General features: G+C 36.9%; 3 protein-coding genes across 4 annotated transcripts in view; all 3 read right to left on the bottom strand.

The window, feature by feature from the left end:
- The window catches only part of slc26a6.2 (solute carrier family 26 member 6, tandem duplicate 2), a gene marked incomplete at its 5' end in the record, with an annotated part of 11188 nt that extends 7540 nt beyond the window's left edge, over window positions 1–3648 (bottom strand). Inside the window, 6 exons of the mRNA XM_079896158.1 lie at window positions 920–1072; window positions 1350–1514; window positions 1601–1776; window positions 2876–2986; window positions 3091–3230; window positions 3500–3648. Coding sequence (XP_079752284.1) covers window positions 920–1072; window positions 1350–1514; window positions 1601–1776; window positions 2876–2986; window positions 3091–3230; window positions 3500–3648 — 894 coding nt within the window. The remainder of the gene's footprint in view (window positions 1–919; window positions 1073–1349; window positions 1515–1600; window positions 1777–2875; window positions 2987–3090; window positions 3231–3499) is intronic.
- A 1387-nt stretch (window positions 3649–5035) lies between these two features.
- Window positions 5036–15432, bottom strand: slc26a6.1 (solute carrier family 26 member 6, tandem duplicate 1). 2 transcript variants are annotated; one of them, XM_079896159.1, is made up of 19 exons: window positions 15344–15416; window positions 12917–13059; window positions 12663–12802; window positions 12165–12275; window positions 10868–11016; window positions 10211–10375; window positions 9984–10130; window positions 9095–9177; window positions 8833–8980; window positions 8601–8714; window positions 8157–8234; window positions 7971–8066; window positions 7734–7840; window positions 7558–7627; window positions 7203–7292; window positions 5982–6122; window positions 5735–5789; window positions 5459–5568; window positions 5036–5318 (listed from the first exon to the last, which is right to left on the bottom strand). In XM_079896159.1, the coding sequence occupies exons 2-19, from the start codon at window positions 13057–13059 to the stop codon at window positions 5289–5291; spliced, it is 1977 nt and encodes a 658-aa protein (XP_079752285.1). In that variant the 5' UTR covers window positions 15344–15416; the 3' UTR covers window positions 5036–5288. The 2 variants fall into 2 exon arrangements, with proteins under 2 accessions (XP_079752285.1, XP_079752286.1); XM_079896160.1 differs by lacking the exon at window positions 9984–10130 and having other exon boundaries at window positions 15344–15432.
- Window positions 15120–16971, bottom strand: LOC307173215 (uncharacterized protein). The gene is made up of 4 exons (XM_079896161.1): window positions 16956–16971; window positions 16394–16493; window positions 16246–16303; window positions 15120–15674 (listed from the first exon to the last, which is right to left on the bottom strand). The coding sequence occupies exons 2-4, from the start codon at window positions 16490–16492 to the stop codon at window positions 15211–15213; spliced, it is 621 nt and encodes a 206-aa protein (XP_079752287.1). The 5' UTR covers window position 16493; window positions 16956–16971; the 3' UTR covers window positions 15120–15210.
- Between the last annotated feature and the right edge of the window lie 770 nt (window positions 16972–17741).

Raw genomic sequence — 17741 nt, 5'->3', positions numbered from 1 at the left:
TTAGAGTATGTCAGGGTTATATATATATTTGGTATAGGTTTAGGTTAGAGTAAGTCAGGGTTAGTCAATAGTATATATACAGTACATGTCAAAAGTTCGGAAACATTAACTTTTTTATGTTTTTGAAAGAAGTCTCTAATCAAGGCTGCATTTATTTAATCAAAAATACAGTAAAATCAGTAAAACTGCGAAATATTATTACAAATTAAAATAACTGTTTTGTATTTGAATATATTTTAAAATGTAAAGCAGCAAATCAGCATATTATAATTATTTCTGAAGGATCATGTGACACTAAAGACTGGAGTAATGATGCTGAAAATTCAGCTTTACTATCACAGTAATAAACGACATTTTTAAATTGATTAAAATAAAAAACAATTATTTAACCGTGTAATAATATTTCACAATGTTACTGTTTTTATTGTAGTTGTGATTAAATAAATGCAGCCTTAGTGAGCATAAGAGACTTTAAAAAAAAAAAAAAATTAAAAACTTTTGACAGGTACTGTAGTTATCTGGTAACACTTTACAATAAGGTTCCATTAGATAACTACATTAATATGAACTTACGATAAAAGTACTTCTAAAGCATATATTAATAATGCTAATTTCAATATTTACTAATACATTATTAAGTATAATGGACCAGTTTCATCTGCTAATATTTTTTAATAGATCAAACATGAACTAACAATGAACAGTTGTATTTTATCAACTAATGTTCACAAAGACTAATAAATACTGTAATAAATGTATAGATCATTGTTAATTAATGCATTAAATATTATTGGATTATTGTAAGGCGTTAGCAATTATCTTTTATCAAAAAAAGTGTAAGTCTCTGTCCTCAGTTCACTGTAAAAGTAAAGTAAATGTGTGTGTACATGTGTGTGTTTAACTGTATGAAGTAACTCACAGTGATCAGCTCTACAGGAATAGGAACAGGAATTTTGCGTGCTGCCAAGGCACTAAGTTGCTTTGCACCGATCAAGCCAAGAATGGTTACTATGCTAACTACCAGAGTACCAATGTTAGTCTTTCCAAGCAATGCACAAATCTCTATGACTGTCTGGAGAGAGAAAGAAAAATAGTGAAAGAAGTATTAAATCATCCATAGCTTTCAGAGCATAAGTCATAACCCCCACCACTAGGGGGCACTAAACACAAATTACACACAAGTGTGACTATTGGTCCTTGTCTACGGCCTTTTATGTCCCAGTTCAGCATAGTCCTCATTGAAGTGTTTGGGACTGTGCCATCAGTCAATCAGAATTGACGCTCCAGAACCATTAATCACATGGCATTTATTGTTATACATATTGTTGTAAGCATGTGTTCATACTCACATATATAAGAGACAAAGGTCCGCTGTACCGAAGTGGGTTGATGCCGAAGGAATATTTCAGCTGGGAGACGATAACATGGATGGCGGCTGCTGTTGTGTAAGCTCTCACCAATGGCTCTGACAGATACGTCACCACAAAACCGAACCGAACCACACCGAGGAGCAACTACAAACACAGACACCACACAAATACATAATCACATACACACCTTCAAAGCAACATACTCAAATTCCAATTCCAAGACAACCTACCTGGAAAATGCCAGATAAGAAAGTCACAGTGGCAGCGATTTTGACCCTCTCCGCATCACGGCCGACAATGTCTAAGATGGTGATGTTGGTGTCATTGCCTGGTATCATGAAGTCTGAGTCTGGAGCCAAACGCTCCGTCACGCTGCCAATCATAACGCTCATAACTGCATACGTACCTGTAGACAGAGAAGTATTAGAAAGTGTGGGTAATATTTGCTATGTTTGTGGGGATCAAATGTCTAGATGGATTTAAAGGGATAGTTCACTGAAAAATTTTAAATCTTTCTTTTTTTTTTTCACTCATTCTGAATCAACAAGGTGAACTGTGACAAAAGGCTGCCAATCGCTCCAAAAAGAAGCACCATAACAGTAGTCCATACAACAATATCTATTGAGCTATATTTCAAGTCATGCAATAGCTTTATGTGAAAACAGAATGAAATGTATGTCACTATTTGCCAATAATGTTCACTGGCAGCTCTCAAATCACATATGGCACCTAAAGCGCAGGTTTGAAATCAGTAATATCAACCAGTTCTTACAGGGATAGTTCACTCAAAAATGAAAATTCTGTCATCATTTACTCACCCTAAAGTTGTTTCAAACCAGTATGAATTTCTTTCTTCAGCTGAACACGCAAGAAGATATTTTTAAAAAATGTCAGTAACAAAACTGTTGATGGGCCCCTTTGACTTCCATAGCATTTTTTTTTTTCGAAACTGGGGCCCGTTTGGTTTCCGATATTCTTCAAAATATCTTCTTTTGTGTTCAGCAGAAGAAATAATTTCATACTGGTTTGAAACAACTTGAGGGAGAGTAAATGATGACAGAATTTTCATTTTTATGTGAACTATCCCTTTAAGTGTCCCACATCCTAAGGACATCATGCTTGTAACATAAGTGCTATATATGATTTATAGTTCACCCAAAAATAAGAATTCTGTCATCATTTGCTCACCCTCATGTCGCTCCAAACATGTATGATTTTCTTTTGTCTGTGGAACACAAAAGATAGCTTGACGAATATTGGTAACCAAATAGTTTCAGTTCCCATTGAATTCCCTTGTATTTTTCTTTTTGCATACAATGGAAGTCAATTGGAACCAAAACAGATACCAACATTCTTCAAAATATCTTATTTTGAATTCCACTGAAGAAAGTCAGTCATGCAGGATTAGAATAACATGAGGGTGAGCAAATGATGAAAGAATTTTTATTTTTGGGTGAACTATCCCTTCAAGAACAAGTTAAGTCAAAGAAAGTGTGTGTTCTTACCCACAGAGATGTGTTTGGATGTTCCAAATACAAAGTAAATGAGAATGGGGTAAAAGGAGGAATAGAGACCAAAAACAGGAGGGACAGCAGCCAGCAGAGCATATGCCATACCTACACACACAAAATACATTACACGTGACATGATTGTTTGTGTTTTTGTTTAGGTCTACAGTATCTCAAGTAACAGGTGTGCTTTGCACGTGCTTGTGTTGGACCTTGTGGCAGGTGCATGATTCCCACACTAATTCCAGATATCAGATCTCCAATAGCATTTTCTCGAAATGGGTATCGCGGCAGCCATGCCAGGAGAGGAACAAAGGATAGGAAACAGCTCTTAAACCTTGGGCCTGTACACCTGATAAAGAAAATGATAGAGAAAGTTATAAAAATGAAGAAGAGCAACTTAAAATGGGGTTTAAAAGTTTGAGACTTTTTAAGATGTTGTTGCTTCCATTAAAGCACAATAAGCTCTTTGAATCATTCTCAAATCATACTGAACATGATCATTCTTAATGCTGTAAATACAAACTGTAATGCAAAGAATGCAAAAAATAAGCATTTTCACAAGTGGATTATTAAATGTGCAATGTAATTTAAGCTCAGCCCTAAGACAGACATACGCACCTGACAGCATCTTTGAGTTTTTCTTTTGCTGAAATTTTGACATCTGATTTCTCAGCAACTTGGTCGACACTGAGCTCATCCAGTACATCTCTGTGAACGTGATATGGTACCCTCTTCCTGAGCTCTGTGTCTTTCATCTCTTCTTCCATTTTGAAACTCTATTGAATACTCAATTCTCTATTCCAGACGTGAATGTGAACCTTTAGTAAATTTCTCTTCTCACGCTCACTGTTCAGATCACCTCCTGTGTATAGATCCCAAAAGCATGTCCTCACAATGAAAATGTAATCCTTAATGTTCTCCAGTGAGAGATCTTCAGGTCTGGTTGTGCAGTGAAGTTCTGGACAGCAATGGATAGATTAACGTCCCTGGCTCTTCTCTTCTATCACAGGTTGTGTTAATGTGTATCCTGCCCTTTCCGATACCAGTCTGATCCATTCACACACTTACTGACAGAATTCTAAAGTGTTCATATGGGGTGCAAAGTCCCAAAAACACAGAGGAGGAGGGGGGGGGGGGGTTCTTTGGAGTCAATGTTGGACACTTTCACACTAGAGACATATGCTACCTTATCTCAGTCTGATTAGATAGAAAACACCATGTTCAATCTGCCAAACCAATTGGTTTTGTACGAGTGAATTGTTAACGGTAAATCTTTGAAACACATCTTTGCCCGTCCTGTCTCAAGATCCCTAAAGTGTTTTGATCAGGGGAAGTAGAGACATTTCTTGTCTTTATTTGAGAATATACAGACTTGTATATGACTTGTTATTATGTAATAGGTATTTATACTTTCAACTTGATGCGTGTATGTACATTACCTATAGTTTGGGGACAAAAGTGAACTAATACTGACCAAACATTACTTTGCGGAAATTTTGGGACTTCCTCAATTGTAATACAATTTTATTTTATTTAAACAGAAATCCTAAAAATGCTAAAGGTTTTCTGTTGGTGGTAGCGTTAGGGTTAGTCTGTAGGGATTATGATTAGCTTTATATAATATAAGCTTATATGTCCCCAGTAAACGTGTGAGCGAGATGAGCTGCATTAAATATTAATGTGGCCTCTCCCCAGCACCTGGCCTGAGAACAAAGTCTCTTCTAATGGCATTTATGGTTCAATTCACTGGGGGTGCAAGAAGAACATTACCGCAACACACTTGTGTGAACTCTATGTATATTAATTGAATTGTAATAAGCTGGTGGAGTTTGACTGTTGTCAGACACCCCGTTGTATTGACTGGAGTGGTAATAATTATTTAGATCTTTATTTTCTATACTATTCATGTTTCTATATGTTGTTCTTTTGAACATATTTGATTTATTTTACTGTCTACAAACCAAATTGGTCTCTAACATAAAAACATACTGTGTGTTAATAAGAATCTGGGAGAATTTTACTGTCTACAAACCAAATTGGTCTCTAACATAAAAACATACTGTGTGTTAATAAGAATCTGGGAGATTACAGATGCACAGACATGCAGCACATAAAGTTTCTAACCTAAAAGTAGAAAAACGACTAAAACAAATAAACCATATAAAATCTGTTTATGGTGTCAGAGATAATTTCACGTTCAATAGCCGATAAACAAACAGCTGTTGCCACATATCACCTTAAATCCAGATGAATGCAAATAGTTGCTTCAAACCATTAAATCAAAATAGGAAGTTCTTCTCCTTTCTTGTTTTGTCTAGAAGTGTCTCATCTAAACCCCAGTGTTGAAGGGTTCTTTCAGGTTTGCAGGTTCATGTATCCGCTGTTCATGAAGGGAGGTCATTAAAGGTCACAGCTCTGTAACATCTGTGCCTGTGTTCTGTAAAATATAGAACAGAAAATGCTACTGAATTACAGCAAACTACAACAGCCCTATACAAACACAAAGAGGAAAAAATAGCAAAATAACCAGAAGACACAGATATAACTGCATTTAAACACACACACACACACACACACCTGTAGCCCCTGGTAGTGTAGGATTGCATGATGCACTGAGGGGAAAAATGAGGAAAGAGACAGAAAATCTGGAACTAAACCATGGTTCTTTATCTGAGATAGTAAACCATCTAGAAACAAACAAGAAATACAGAATATATATATGAGTGCATTAAACATGTTAAATAGTTCATTTCTTGGATGAACTATTCATTTTAAAGTCACAGTATATCTGCTAATATAAAAACGACATGTTTGATCATGTGAGAGAGTGGCTGTGTGTGTCAGACGTGCCACCTGGACATGCAGCACAGAAAAACGAGGTCTGTGTGTTCTCAAAGTCCTGAAGCACCTGTGACCCAGAGAGAGCGGTAAGACACGCACGTTCGCAATCAAACACAGACACAATGACATGCAGAATTTAAACTGCCATTCATTAGTTAGGAGTTCATGAGAGTCAGTAACAGGTAATCTATTTCTGTCCATCTCTGGTAAAATATCAACACTTCTACGTGCGTGTGTGTGTGTGTTCTGTGCCACTAACTGATTTGAATGTGCCCATGGCCACTGAGTCCATGAAGGTGACTCCACTGAGCTCCAGAATAACGCAGTGCTGCACACTCTGAGCCCCCTGCTGGTCTGGAGGACTTACTTCAGGATTCTCCTTAATGCCTTTACTTACAGCCTGCACATACATAAATAATAATAAAATATAGACATATTTGAATGCATGGAAAGCAGGGAGCTGTAATGGAGGTTGAACTAGGGGTGTGCGATATCACGATTTTTGATCGTGGATGATTAAAATGTCTCCACGATCTGAAGAAATTTGAAGAAATATCGTAGTATCGTGCTACAGTGTATTCTTTCAGTTGCAATTCTGGCGCCTCCGTCCCAACATACTGTACAATGCGATGTACATTCACATCACATCAATTTTCATTATTTGCATGTGCTTTAAAGCCTTGTCGGTTAAACATTTGTCTGTGCCGCTTTGCCATCACAGGAATAAATGACATTTTTACATTATATAAATATATTCATATTGTCACATTTAGTTTTGGGTTTTGTTTGGTTGTTCACAGGTGTTTCTTGTTAGTCATTAGTCTTGGTGTATTAATAGCCCTCATGTTTCCATTCTATCTTGTCTAGTTTTGTTTGTGTAACCGCTGTTAAGTGAGTCTCGTGTAACCAAGTCAAATTCACATGTTGTGTCATGTCGGTGTCCGTTTTGCTGTCCGTGTTCGTGTAGGTGTCGGTGTCCGTGCCGGTGTGCCCGTGTACGTGCCGGTGCCAATGTCCCAGTCGGTTTGCCGGTGCCAGTGCCGGTGTCCGTGTCCGTGCCAGTGTCCCTGCTTGTGCCGGTGCCATTTTCAGTGCTGCCATGCTGGTGTTCGAGCCGGTGCCCGTGCCAGTTTGTCTGTATCCGTGCCGGTGCCAATGTCCGTGCCGGTGTGTCCATGCCATTGTCTGTACTGGTGTCCGTGTCGGTATCCATGCCGGTGCCCGTGTCGGTGCCCGTGTCGGTGTACGTTCCGGTGCCGGTGTACGTGCTGGTTTCCGTGCCGGTTTGTCTGTGTCCGTGTCGGTGTGCCAGTGTCCGTGTCCGTGTCCGTGTCGGTGTGCCAGTGTCGGTGTGTCAGTGTACGTGCCGGTGCCAATGTAGCACCGGCATCGTGATAAATCGTGATAAAATTGTGAATTGTGATTTCCCTGAAAAAAATTGTGAGATGATATTTTTGCCAAATTGCCCACCCCTAGGTACCTGTTTTAGTGATGTGAAGGTCTGGTCTGCATTGGCGTAGTAAAGTGGATTACAGCAGGAAAATACAGTAACTCCGGGGACCTGGAGTGCCTGAAACCACAAAATTCAGGGAATTCTGGAATCATTAACATTTATTATTGGTTGCAAAAAGTTTCTTATGCTTACCAAGGGTGCATTTATTTAGTTAAAAATACAGTAAAAACATATAATTGAAACTTTAAATAACTGGTTTTTATTTTACGATATTTTATAATGTATTCCTGTGATGGCAAAGCTTTATTTTCAGTAGTCATTACTTCAGTCTTACTGTATTTTTGATCATGTAAATGCAGCTTTGGTGAGCATAAGAGACTACCTTTGCATATTTCTCCAGATCCCTGTAACAGTCTGTATCAGCAATATGCCCAAGAACGGCAGACCTGGCACTGAAAAATTTGGAAAGAGGAAGAATAAGTCAGTATGAGAAAGATGAGAAAAAGAAAAATAGAGAGAGACACTGTAGATAAATATCAGACAATGCAGATGACTCACTGCTGTGTCCTGAAGACAATGGTAAGGAGAGAAAACACAATTGCAATGCCAAGCCCCAGGTCCAGGTTAAACACCAGGGCACTGAGCAGTGCCACTACCCACACGACCTGCAGTCTCAGTGGGAAACACACACAGGAAACACCCTGAATGAAAGGCCTAGATGGAACATGATTTTGATCCAGGTGCATGTTGCAATTGGGTCAGTTATGTTAGGATGAATGGATTGGGTGCCCTTACCAGGTCCAAGCGGTCGGTATTCCACAGTTTAGGCAAATCTTTAACTTGTGCAAAAACCCCTTGCAGATTAACTAAAATAATTACAGCCAAAACTGTCTGAAACACACACAAATACACTTTATTAAATCACCTTATTACACTATATCCGTTTAATATAAACTTCTCAATTGAATGTGATATTGGGACCTTTGGAAGCTGCTGAAAAAGGGGGCCGAACTTCAGCAAGATCAATAGAATTATCAGTGCAGACACTAGAGAAGACACCTGAAAAAAAGAGAGAGGTCATGTTCATCACGGAGCATTGGCATCATGGGCATTTTCTTTTAAGTATGTGGTTTGGATTTTATCAGTGAGCTTTAGCTGATAAGAAAGAGAGATGTTAATGTTCAATGCCTTAATAACAGAGTCACATGCTGCATTTTTTACAGCACAATTCAGTTTCAATGTGTAAATAATGAATGCAAAAAAATGTATGTAATTAAATGTCTGTACTTCATGTGGCCAGTGCCTGAAAAACACTAAAAGTCTGAGAAAATACTCAATATAATCTTCCCATGTCATGTGATTCGCAGGGAGTGTACATTTGTGCATGTATATTTGACTGTAACATTAGCCAGCAGGGGTTTGCACCTGAGTTTGTCCGCCTGTACTCTTCTGCACTGTGCTGCGAGATATGGATCCACTTACTGGAAAGCACTGGAACACCCCTCCAATAGAGTTACACAGACCCATAGCCAACAGCTCCTACAGGAGGGAGAGACCATTTGTGAGCAGACAGAGGAGAAGCTGAAAAGAGGGCATACTATCCTTATTGTGAGGTTCCAGGGAACAAATTGTTAAAGTTACAACATTTGCATATTACCTGGTTGCTGTGAAAGGGGTACCCATATTTATGAGCAAACATCATGCCCAATGAAGCCTGGAAACCATAACCCACCACTGCTAGTGCAAGAGCTGTCAATAACAGCTCCTGAGAGAAGGAGAATGATGGAAGGGAGGGAGGTGAGAGACTTAGGGATAGAAAAGGAGAGAGAAAAGGGGACAAATGAGAGAGAGAATTAGTTTCAACACCGAAATACGTCCAGCTAATTGGTTCTATAAAGAAAATCCAGCACTCTGCTGACCCGGTTGGTATGGGTCCAACGATTTGTATTCCATACTGACCGGACAAATCAAACTGCAATGATGACAGAGTGGCAGAGATAATCTAGGAACATGAAGAAAGAATTACTGTTGCACAGAAATATTTTTAAAAAAAGGAAACCATGCTGTTTAATTCATTCAAATTAAAACTTTTGCGGTACTACTCCAATACAGTTCCATTTGTTAACATTAGTTAACTACATGAATGAAATATAAACAATAAAAAATATTGATTAATGTTATTTTAACATTTACTAATACATTATTCAAATCAAAAAGTTGTATCTGTTTATATTATTTACTGGAACTGAGCTAACATGAACTAACAGTGAACAGGTGTATTTAACTAATGTTAACAAAGCTATAACAAATGTATTGTTCTTTGTTAGTTAATGCATAAGTAATATATAGTAATGGGATATAGTATAGTAACAAAGTAATGGGACCTTATTGTAAAGTGTTACCACTTTTTTTTTCACATGAAAAATAAAAACTAACACAACTGGGAAAAATAACAGCCACAAATTAATTTTAGTTCATGATCCATGGAATATTATAAAACTTGAAACCTTCCAGTATTAAACATAAAAATGACATTAGGCAGAAATAACACTAGACTGCATAAAAATAATAAAGCAAATAAAAAATAAAATAATATGATATGATATATATAAATTAATTAATTAATTAATTAATTAATTGAAACTTACAACGGAAAAAACGTAATTGATGAAAGTGAAAGCTAGCAATAACTAAACTATAGGACAAATTGAAAACAAAATTATATTGACAAATACTACATTAAATAGAAACTAAATAAATTAAAAACTATAAAAACCCTGTTTCAAGTGTGTGTGTGTGTGTGCCCACCAATACCAGCTCCCATGGAATGGGAAATCGAGTGCTCCAGCATGAATTCAGCACCTTTCCACCAACAAGTAAAACCAGGGAGACAAAGGAAATGACCAGTGTCGCTGGTAATACATTCCTGATTTCAGACACAATGTTTGAAAACATCTGTCGAACACACATATGTACATTCAGCATTTGAGATATACAGAGATCACAGAGGTAAAACACACAGAGGTCATTCTCACCCAGAACACAGCGAGGACGCCTCTGTGTCTGACTATGGAGATGCCCATAAGTAAAGGCAGCTGGTGAACAGTCACATGGATGGCAGCAGCCATAGTGTATCCACTGACCAACGGTTGAGACAACCACCGACACACTCCTCCACAACGCAGCACATATAGCACAATCTATAGGGAGAGAGTTTTATACAAAGACACACACACTCTAATACAGAATTAAAGGCAGGGTATGCAATTTGTTTAATAAACACTTTTTGTTATACTGGTTAAAACTCTCCTCACATCCTGACAGCAATCAATAATTGCTTTAATTATGAGATACCAACCCGTGACGTTCTTCAGAATCGGATTTAAGCGTTTCTATGTCAACAACACTATCAACGCCGAAATGAATCTGCAGCAGTCAAATGGTACAAGTAAGAGCTCTGTAAGTTGTTTAAGTTCATTATTATTGTAATGTTATGTGCTTTGAGACATGAGGTAGTTTAACGTCGTCTCTCGTAACGCTTTGCAGACTCTGCTGTGTGCGTTCATGTGTTTTGAAGGAGGCGTGGCTTTGGAGACGCTCTGAAGGATATTATGTTTTCAAAGCTAGCTTGCTATTGCTAGCCTCTTCGCAATTGCCTATCCTACATTTAATACAGCATGTGTGTGTTTTACCTGCATTAATCCACACAGAATGGTCAACTGAGCTGCAAAGGCAACTCTCATGCGTTCAGCCTCAATCTCATCGCTCTCTGCTCCGCTGCCTGGCAACACCACATCACCTGTTACTGTACCGACCATGATGGAAAGGATAGAAAAAGTACCTGTGGATCAGACAGATCAACAGATAGACCTGAATGGCCAATCAAATAAGAATCAAGCCACTTGATGGACTAACAATATTTATATACAGTGGTGTGAAAAAGTGTTTGCCCCCTTGGTAAATATGATCAAATATGGCTGTAAAAAAGAAATCTGCATTTTTAATCCTTTTGATATTTTATTTAAAAAATGTGCAAAAATCTAACCTTTCATTGAAGTAAAATAATTGAAAGTGGGGGGAAAATCACATTATGAAATAAATAAATTGTTGGGAACAATTGTTTGCCCCTTTTTATTAAATACTTTTTGCAACCTCTTTTTTCCAAGATAACAGCTCTGAGTTGTCTCCTATAATGCCTGATGAGTTTGGAGAACACCTGACAAGAGATCAGAGACCATTCCTCCATACAGAATCTCTCCATCCTGTTCTCCGTTATAAGATGTCTAGAACAGGCTGTCAGGTTTATATTTTTTATCTGTTGGTATTTGATCGAATCCGTGATGCCATGTATCTGAACAAGATGTCCAGGACCTCTGGCAGAAAATTAGGCCCAGTTTTTTTTTATTATGTTATTTTATATTACACTTTAAATGTCACAATCATTTGTTAGGAAGTATTCATTACTTCAATGAGCTCATTGTTTCTGACTTAAATTATTACATTGTTTAAATTAATACATTTTTAGCTAACTGTGATTTTGTATATGTACATTTCTGAAACACATAACTTAGACAGTTACCTCTGATAACAGATGCCTCTAAATTGTAATGTGGACTCATGCATTTTCTATAAAGCTGCTTTGAAACGATGTGTATTGTAAAAAGTGCTATACAAATAAATGTGTATATTATAATATATAATATAATAAATTGAATTGAAGTTCAAACTTCTTTATGTAGTTGTATATTTAATTGTTATTAGTTGTTTTATACTTCATTTTATATTTTATTTAATAATTTTATATTTTTTGTTTTATATATTTTAATTTTGTGTTATTATATTTACAAATCCATATATTGAAAAAAATATCAACAAATGGGCTTGTTACAACATTTCATTTTTTGGGTGAACTACTCCTTTAAAATCTTTTTTCTTGCAAAGCGGCATTGTGTACGTACCTGCAAATATAGTTCGCGTATGTGTACTTACCCACAGAGATGTGTCTGGATGTTCCAAATATAAAGTAGATGAGAACAGGGTAGAAAGACGAATACAGACCAAACACTGGAGGAACTGCAGCCAGCAATGCATTAGCCATCCCTACGGGAATTGAAAAAGGCTGAAAATGAACAATTTGTGTGTAGAAGAGTGTGTGCAGTTCTGTACAATATAATTAGTCATTACATCCACTTTATCTGTCTGATTTGAACCACGGTGCATTGTGAGGAAAATTATTGGCTGCCAGCCGATAATGCAGATCTGTAGGTGTCTATTATGAAAAACAGGACAATGAAAATCATAATCGACCCCTCACATCACAGGCACTTCAAGTGTCTACCCTAAAAATAGACCATGATTTCAATCTACGTTGACCGTGATAAAATCTTTATACTTAGCAAATAAAGTTTCTTGCAAGCCATACATACATATATTTATAGCATATATAGCAGCTCAAATATCACAGGATTGTGTGTGAAAGTCTTAAACCTTGAGGCAGGTGCATGATTCCCACACTGATTCCTGATATCACATCTCCAACAGCATTTTTCCTGAGCGAGTATTGTGGCAGCCATGACAAGAGAGGTGCAATAGACAGGAAGCAGCTCTTCAGCCTTGGACCTGAATACCTGATGCAAAACAACAGAGAAATGAATGGTCAGTGTGCCTATTTTGTGATCACAATTATCTTAAGTGTGCATGCTTCTTAAATAAGCTCCTATAATCTTCTCACCCACACTCACCGGCTCTCCTCCTTCAGCTTTTCCCAAATTGTCTGATGCTCCTTCCACCTGCGCTGTCCCTGGATATCTAGTTGTGCTTCATTCAGACCATAAACAGGATTAGGATTGAAATTCTCACTCTGTGAAAGTCTTTGATTGTCCATCTGTGAGAACAAGAAAAAGTAACTAAAACAGGCACAATCCTAAAACGGAGTGTATGATTATGTTTCTCATGTGCTAAGCTGTTGTGACGTGGCCTTGAACTCAGAGCAAACCGTCTACTATCATTCTTACAAGCAAACACATCTAAACCAATTAAACTGGAAGTCTATAATTGGAGAGAGAGAGAAAGATTCTGCACTTCCAGACTTCGAAAGTGTTATTTATTTTCTCAAATGTTCACAGACATTCATCTTTGGATCAGCTTCGGTCTGACCAAAGGTTAAAAGATTTTAATCTACCACTCCTGAGATCAGAGATCATATTAAACATCACGTGAGCGACAGCTTGTACTCAACAGACTTGTTACAATTTTTACCGTTGTACTTTAATAATGATTTCCAGATAACGTTTAAGCAACTTCCTTGTAGGAGGCAGGGCTATATTATCCAATAAGAAGACACGCCACTCTTCAACAAATAATGCTTATTCAGTCATTAGAAAATTGACCTTTGACACACTCTCTCTCTCTAAATATATATATATATATATATATATATATATATATATATATATGTGTGTGTGTGTGTGTGTGTGTGTGTACTGTATATATACACACAGACTGAAGCTACAGAAGACAAACATCAAGTCTATATGTTTTATTTATATATTTATCAGTAAATGGACAGAACTCAACACAAGCAGTTGTTACACCAGAATAAATGTTGTACCATTTTCTGAAGCCATATTTATATGTAAAGGAAATTATTTTTCTAACACACAGTATTACAGTTTAAAAAGTATTCCAGTTACAAAAATTTGGTGGGAAAACACTAAAGTATGTACTGTAAACTATCTGGTCCCGACTAAAGGGTGCAGTCTTAAAGGGATAGTTCACCCAAAAATGAAAATTCTGTCATCATTTACTCACCATCAAGTTGTTCCAAACCTGTATGAGTTTCTTTCTTCTGCTGAACACAAAAGAAGATATTTCAAAGAATGTTGGCAATCAAACAGTTGACGGTAGCCATTGACAAGTCAACTGTCTGGTTACAAACATTCTTTAAAATATCTTCTTTTGTGTTAAAGAAAGAAACTCATACAGGTTTGGAACAACTTGATTGTGAGTAAATGATGACAGAATTTTCATTTTTGGGTGAACTATCCCTTTAATAGTGTGCAAAGATATCAGCAGCCAAAACTGATAACGCATCAAAGCTCATCTGCGACTATCAGCACTCTTTGATAGGAGCACACGTGAGGACAGTTGAGTGTGCAGTAAAAGTGTAAATAAGCTTATCAATTAGTTTTCTTACCTTAAGAGAATTCCCTGAATTATGTTCTGTGTGTCCTGAGGAAAGCACTTTATTACCCCTGTGCACATGACCCGAATAGCTCAACAATACCTCAGGCCACCTGTGGGACGTATCTCAGCTCAATGTCTCTCCTTAAATATTTTCATTGTTTTCTGTTGTTTAAAGGTCTGATTTATAATGTTACCTCATATATAATTAATCACAGATGCTGTCTCCACCCTACATAATAATCATCATGGTAATTTCCCCCAACTCTGTGTCTCATTGGTAAATATAAATTTAGACCGTGCTTAACATTAGAAGGCAAAAGGTTGTACAAACTCACACCCACACATCTTCTAAATATACATTTAACAACCTAAAAAAAAGTATCAAAAACAACAAACACAAGCTGGGGAATTTCCATTACTCCACTGGTAACTGTATGTATATACTGTATATATATACATAGATATACATTTTTAAAAAAAATATTTATTAAAAAACATATATATATAGATAGAGAAAATATTTTAACCTGTATTAAGTAATATTTCACAAGATTCATGTTTTACTGTATTTTTGATAAAACAAAATGCACCTTGGTGACCCTGTATGTATACAGTGCATCATAAAAATTACGAAGTGCATCTTCAAACTTCAGTACAACAGCAGAAATGTGCACCACAAACAGGATAAAAAGCCAAAAATGTATCCAACATCACTCTTAATCTAAAAATCTGATTAAGCATATAATGCTGATGTGAAGTCATGCCATTGCCTGGTAATATTGAGCATGATGTGAATTTGCATACATAGTTTTTCTGCCCCAGATGTAAACTTAGAGTAGCATGTTTTTCCTCAGTATTGAAACTGCCTCAGGAGCACAGTGAGATCTCTGAGCCGCTCCGCTCTGCTCCGTGCGGACTGGTGAACCGGCAGCTCAAAAAACGAAAAAGTGAAACTTCGAGAAAAGCTCAGATTTGTTACTTGCCTCAGAGGGGGTAAACGGGAAGGTCTAGAGGGTTGTCTTGGTGGAAGGGGCTTGCGTTTTACTCTGGCACTCTGTCCATTCTCAGGTTCAATGTTTTTGATTTGAGAAGGGGGTGGAGGGGGTAGCGGAGGATCTGGTGCTGTGATTGGCTTCGAGTGGGCAAGAGGAAGGGGTGAAAGTGGAGGGGGGAAACTGGTAAAGGAGGACTCGGAGTGGGAGGAGCCTTCCCAGGGTGCCATGCTGTCAGGGGCCACAGATGAGATGGGAGGATGGCCACGTTTTCTCATGTCGGCCTGAGGAGGATGTTGGGGGGTGGATAGAGAAGGCCTTGCTAAAATCAGAATAGATGAAGAAATAGAATCAGAATTGTATTGAAGCATGTTTCCACATTAGAATAAAAAAAAAATTGAGACTTTATTTTTTGTAGTAGCGACTACATATTTCTAAATTGCTACTCTTTATAAACTTCATTCCCTGCTTTGATGTAGGAGACAGCATCTCATATATTTCTAAATTCCCCTTTATTTAACTATCTCACACACATGTTCAGTTCTAATTATCCCCTCACCTAACAAGTCCATTACAAAGGCACATGTTGGGACAATAGCAGCTAATTAACGTAGCACCTCCTGAATATCCTTGAGTTTGTACTTGCATTGTCTATTGATGAGCTCAGGTAACATTGTGTAGACAGGAGAAACAAAGATCAATGTAAACACACAGTTTATATGTCACGTATGAGGACTGATTAGCATTACTTCTCGTGCATTGTTATTAAAAAACATTTGATTTCCAGTCAAATCAGTTAATATCTGACAACATCTTGCCATATACTGTATTAATGCACTGATTCCATATGGACTATAAAAGTAATTTAACTATAGGTGATGTATTGACTATACCTGCAGTTCTGTTGCCTGATGAACCAATCAGAGGAAGCCTATCCTTCGATATATTGTCCTGTATAGTGATATCACACACGATCATGACTGTTTAATGATGTTATTTGAGTTAATGTGCTGATACTGTATATTCAATCCATTTTCATACCGTGTCATTCTCAGCCTCCTTTTTCTTTCGTTTTTGAGGTATCTTAGAGTTCTTCTTTCCAGATTCCTCCTCTTTAAGGGCTTCTCTGAACCGTGACATCCTTTTTCAAAAGATCAAGACACACACTGTGACTCACTTCAAACAAAGAGACACATCAGCTTCATAATAAAATAAACATTAACTGAAATAAAATAGCATGCATAAAAACATTTTATTTCAGCTACTTTCTCATTGTTGATGTACTAAAATAACTCAAACTAAAATAAAAAAATCATACATAAATTACAAAAACACACAACAAAATGACCAAAACCTGAAATAAGATTAAAATTAAAATAAAAAAAATAAAAAATAAAGACTAATTCAAAATATCAATAAAAACTTAAATAGTCTCTCAATTATACTAAAGTGACATTGATTGACATTGCAGACTTTTACTCACATTAGTCATTATTATACTCACATTATCCTTTCAATCTTCTTCTCCTCACATTTTGTCACTCCTTTTTTACATCATGTAATCAGAAAATATTCTCATTCCTTTCTTTCAAATTCTGCAAACCTTGTGGCTTTATATCTTTGACTCCCTCACGTGTTTCCTTTCCTCTCTTGCTTTCATTCGTTCAGCTGTGGATTAAAGGGACTGGCCATCGAGCCGCTACGATGATGAACAAAAGGGAACTGGAGAAGGGGGTGAAATATTTATACTTAGTTGCACAGCCAAAGACCCCCAACACACTGTGTACCCTCTCTCTCTCTCACTCACTCACCCACACACACACACCTGCTGGCCTGTAGCCCAGGAAAGCATTGATCCATTACACACGCATGATTATATCTTCAAGCCGTAAGCCACTCACACACATCCACACGTACACAGTCGCAACATATTTGGTACAATTTAGTTTGGACACACCTACTCATTCTTTCCATATTCATTTTGCATTTTAGAATAATAGTCACCAAAACCAAAACACAAAAGGTGTACAAACCAAATCAAAACGGTCTATCAATTATCTTTAGGTTCTTTTTAAACAGTATTGAAGGTGTTCACGTGTATGCTTGGCCCAGTTCATCCATTTCATTAATTACAATATTATTTGTCATTTATTTTTGATATATAATTCATATGATTACAAGCATTTCAAGCACAAGCCTTTCCTATTTTAGTAAGCATATACTATTATTGTATTTAATGTTTTTAATTGGCTTTCATTTTTATATTTTCACTTTTTAATTTAGTTTTAGTAATCTTATGTACTTTTGTCATTTTTATTATTTAAAAAGACTAATTCATATTTTTTTAGTTTTATTAATTTTAGTACTTCAACGATCAGTTTAAGTTCTT

The sequence above is a fragment of the Squalius cephalus genome, assembly GCF_949319135.1.
Source record: "Squalius cephalus genome assembly, chromosome: 16".
Classification (NCBI taxonomy): Eukaryota; Metazoa; Chordata; class Actinopteri; order Cypriniformes; family Leuciscidae; genus Squalius; species Squalius cephalus.
The sequence above is the reverse complement of the archived record's forward strand: the minus strand, read 5'-3'. Positions and strand labels throughout refer to the sequence as shown.